This window comes from Propithecus coquereli, unplaced genomic scaffold, assembly GCF_000956105.1.
Source record: "Propithecus coquereli isolate 6110/MARCELLA unplaced genomic scaffold, Pcoq_1.0 Scaffold227, whole genome shotgun sequence".
Classification (NCBI taxonomy): domain Eukaryota; kingdom Metazoa; phylum Chordata; class Mammalia; order Primates; family Indriidae; genus Propithecus; species Propithecus coquereli.
Window position 1 is genome coordinate 1,877,713 of NW_012147808.1, and position 4,628 is coordinate 1,882,340.

The following is a 4,628-nucleotide window of genomic DNA, read 5'->3' on the forward strand; positions in this document are numbered from 1 at the left end:
CATGCCTGTAGTCCCAGCTACTCAGGAGGCTGAGGCAGTAGGATCGCTTGAGCCCAGGAGTTTGAGGTTGCTGTAAGCTAGACTAACGCCACGGCACTCACTCTAGCCAGGGCAACAGAGTTAGACTCTGTCTAAAAAAAAAACGGGGGAGGTGGAGTATGCAGTGAATATATTCCTGAGACTTTCTGTTGCGACTTGGGGTGGAACCTGAGGCTGACTGTAATTTCCTACCCAGTGATCTTTTGCAGTGCATGTTCTAAAGGCATGGCATCTTTGAGGACTTAGACTGCCTGGGAGCTGGGGCTTTCAGGGAAGCCTACTTGAAGAGGGTCTCCTGAGCTAGCTCTTGCTCTGCTTTGCAGTTTGGTGCAACGGGGCAGTCTGGAGAGTGAGGGAAATGTGGCCCCAGTTCGGATCAGCAAGAGGCTCTATCTGCAGGTGTATCGGGCCTTGCTGCCAGGCTTTGAGCTGCTACTATGGCCCCAGCCTCCCTGTGAGGTCCTGAGCCCCACCCAGCCCCAGCTAGAGGAAGAGGCAGCTATGGCCGTGGTGACAGAAGTGGAGTCTGCTGTACAGCAAGAGGTGGCCTCCCCAAGGGAGGATGCAGCAGAACCTTGCACAGGTATGTGTCCAGGTAAATGCTGGCTCCCCAGATTGTCACCAAAACAACCTGGTGATGAGACAAAGCAGAGTTCATGGCTCAGCATAGTAAGAGAGAACACCGCAGAGTTTTGATAGCTTTTTAAAATCTTGTTTAATGTGGCTCTTTCAGCGAGGGATGGGACGGAAGGGCTTGATTAGGACTGGATAAGGAGCATGGTGTAATAGTTTAGGTTTGGTGGACACAACAAGGCTAGAAGTTTCGGGCAAGGGGTTCAAAGAGTCTTAGGCTATAAATTGTCATTTGATGCTTTCTATTGAAAAGTGATGGGCCGGGCGCGGTGGCTCACACCTGTAATCCTAGCACTCTGGGAGGCCGAGGCGGGCGGATTGTTTGAGCTCAGGAGTTCGAAACTAGCCTGAGCAAGAGCGAGACCCCGTCTCTACTAAAAATAGAAAGAAATTAATTGGACAACTAAAAATATATAGAAAAAATTAGCCGGGCATGGTGGCACATGCCTGTAGTCCCAGCTACTCGGGAGGCTGAGGCAGGAGGATCGCTTGAGCCCAGGAGTGTGAGGTTGCTGTGAGCTAGGCTGATGCCACAGCACTCTAGCTGGGGCAACACAGTGAGACTCTGTCTCAAAAAAAAAAAGAAAAGTGATGGATCTCTTCCTTGAAATGAATAATGAAGATATTTGCAACTTTTATCTTAAGAGTTTCCTAGAATAGTAAGGCTGACAGTAAGCTATGTACGAGATTTCCAACGTAGGTTTTTTCTCTTGGGGTAGGGGTGGGGTTTCCTTTATTTTACAGATGAGCTAAGGTTGGAAGCGGGGGGTCTTGAATCACATCCTAAATATGTGTCTCCAGAGGGAGAACAAGGGGATCCTTAATCTGCAATGGCCTTACTCTAGGGATTATCCAGTTGGCTAGCACACCATGGTTCTCAGGAGTACTTCCCCAGGAGGCACCTAAGTCTGGATAGGAAAATAGAGTATACAGCTCATGCTCCAAAGAAGAGATTTGTATCATTGCTCCCACTGAAGTTTGGGGGCTGGGTAGGAGAAAACACATATTCCTATAATCCCCTGGTAACACTACCTGCTACCAAGCTCTCCTAACCCAGCACCCCACTCTTGCCTTGCAGATCCTAGTCACCAGTCACCTCCCAGCATCCAGGCAGAGAGCATGATGAGCTCTGGACTGAAGTCCCAAACTCAGGACCAACTTTCCAAGGATAGCCAACCACTTGACCCATTGCTTCAGAATGGCAGCATGGATGAGGAATACTCTCTCCAGGCACAGATGCCACCTGAACCTCAGAGCAGCTCAGCTACCCAGCAGAAGAGCCCAGAGAGCGGTGAAGCCAATCTCTCATCTTTTGCCAGGGGCACCCAGCTGCATGCTTACCTGGCCAAGAAGTTACATAGCCCCAGTGATCAATGCCCACCCAGAGCAAAGACCTCAGAGCCGGGAGCCCAGCACCCTGGCTTACCTGTACTCTTGCAGAGTCCTCCTGGCCCAGCAGGAAGCTCCCCAAAGCAGGGGCGACGGTACCGGTGTGGGGAGTGTGGCAAGGCATTCCTGCAGCTGTGTCACCTAAAGAAGCATGCTTTTGTACATACAGGCCACAAGCCCTTTCTTTGCACTGAGTGTGGCAAGAGCTATAGCTCAGAGGAAAGCTTCAAAGCCCACATGTTGGGCCACCGTGGGGTGCGGCCCTTCCCCTGCCCACAATGTGACAAGGCCTATGGCACCCGACGAGACCTCAGAGAACACCAGGTGGTACATTCAGGTGCCCGGCCCTTTGCTTGTGACCAGTGTGGCAAGGCCTTTGCTCGCCGGCCCTCCCTGCGGCTGCATCGCAAGACCCACCAGGTGCCAGCGGCCCCTGCTCCATGCCCATGCCCTGTATGTGGGCGGCCCCTGGCCAACCAGGGCTCCCTGCGCAACCACATGAGGCTCCACACAGGGGAAAAGCCCTTCCTGTGCCCACACTGTGGCCGGGCATTCCGCCAGCGAGGCAACCTACGTGGGCACTTGCGGCTACACACTGGGGAGCGTCCTTACCGCTGCCCTCACTGTGCTGATGCCTTCCCCCAGCTCCCTGAACTACGGCGCCATCTCATCTCCCATACCGGGGAGGCCCACTTGTGCCCCGTGTGTGGGAAGGCCCTCCGAGACCCACATACACTCCGAGCTCACGAGCGCCTGCACTCTGGAGAAAGGCCTTTCCCTTGCCCCCAGTGTGGCCGTGCTTACACACTGGCTACCAAGCTACGGCGCCACCTCAAATCCCACCTGGCGGACAAGCCCTACCGCTGCCCCACCTGTGGCATGGGCTACACCCTTCCCCAGAGCCTCAAGCGACACCAGCTTAGTCACCAGCCTGAGGCGCCCTCCAGCTCACCCTCTGTGCCTCCTGCTGCTTCTGAACCCCCCGTGGTGCTACTGCAGACTGAGCCAGAACTGCTGGACATACGCAGCGAACGGGGAGTCTCCCCAGCCAGGGACGTTGTAGAGGTCACCATTTCAGAGAGCCAGAAGTGCTTTGTTGAGCCTGGGGAGCCAGGTCCCACCCCCAGCCTGGTGCTAATCCATAAGGACATGGGCTTTAGCGCCTGGGCAGAAGTGGTGGAGGTGGAGACAGGCACCTGACACCTTCGCCTTCTCCTAACAGAGCTCTCTATAAAGACTTGTGTTTCCTAGCTGCTACGTGTCTGCATCTTCTTTCTCTTTGGGTTGCCTGGCAGGCACTAGAATCTACGATGAGAAATAGATCAGGGATTTTCCTTCTTGCTTATGAACCACCAAATGGGTTCCCAGGACTATTAGGCAAAAGTTCTTCTGGATTAGAGATCTTTTTAGTGACATCCAGTGGAGCTTGTTCTGCCTCCTTCCCTAGGCACACCACAGGGAGCTCGTTCTTTAAATACTGCTGAAGAGGGCCAGGCACAGTGGCTCACGCCTGTAATCACAACACTTTGGGAGGCTGAGGCGGGAGGATCACTTGAGCTCAGGAGTTCGAGACCATCCTGAGCATGAGTGAGACCCCATCTCTACTAAAAATAGAAAAATTAGCCGGGCATCATGGCGCCCTTGTATAGTCCCAGCTACTCGGGAGGCTGAGACAGGAGGATCGTTTGAGCCCAGGAGTTTGATGTTGCTATGAGCTAGGCCGATGCCAAAGCACTCTAGTCCAGGCTACACTGTCTCAAAAAAAAAAAAAAAAAAAAGACTGCGCTCAAGTCACAGCCTACATGTCTCTAATTCAGGCTTTAGGTTATTTTGGCAACTTTTCTAACACTGAACTGTGAAGTCCATTATTCTGTGCTGAAAGACGCCAAACTCCATGGGAGGTAGGTAGCGAGGACCAGATCTGTGCCCCTCTGTGTACCTGGCCTAAAGGCAGCCCTCTTCAGGGAAGGGCACGTTTTGAATTTATTGTGGGCCTAGGCTGCACTAGGTGCCGGACACAGGCCATAGCCATGCACACGACACTCAAGAGGTAATGCCCTTTTCATTAGACAGGAGTTCAAAGAGGCGCGCAGGCTGGGCGCTGTAGAAGTTTAATGGGACAATTTAACATAGTCTGGGGCCCCAAGGAAGGCGTTCCCAGGAATAATAATGACAAGAAATAGCCCTTACTGTGGGCCAGTACTTTATGTGAGTTTATTTATATAATCCTCATAGCAACATAGGTAAGTAATAGTATTCTTACTTTACAGATCAGGAAACTGAGGAACAAAGAGCTTTCAGTATCCTGCATAAGGTCACCAAACTACTAGTGGGTTGAAAGTCAGACTCGTAATCTGGTGACGGAGTTAATCTCTTCACCTCTGCACGCTCTGTTGTTTCAGCTGTGACTCCATGGCTAAGTAGGTGTTCGAGGAGGTGGGATGTGGGGAGAACCTGGTGGCTCTGAGCACCTGGGGCCGGCGAGGCTGAGGGAGGAGGAGGCCAGGTCACATGGGCCCTCTGCTCAGGAGTTTGGGCTTTATTTTCAGGATATCGAGGAGTTCTTT

The 4,628-nt window shown here is 52.7% G+C and overlaps 1 protein-coding gene across 1 annotated transcript in view; it reads left to right on the plus strand.

Moving 5' to 3' along the window:
* ZNF408 (zinc finger protein 408) overlaps window positions 1–3,316 on the plus strand; it is a 5,259-nt gene extending 1,943 nt beyond the window's left edge. The window contains exons 4-5 of the mRNA XM_012645220.1: window positions 363–622; window positions 1,751–3,316. Coding sequence (XP_012500674.1) covers window positions 363–622; window positions 1,751–3,261 — 1,771 coding nt within the window. The 3' untranslated portion in view covers window positions 3,262–3,316. The remainder of the gene's footprint in view (window positions 1–362; window positions 623–1,750) is intronic.
* Window positions 3,317–4,628: the final 1,312 nt, after the last annotated feature.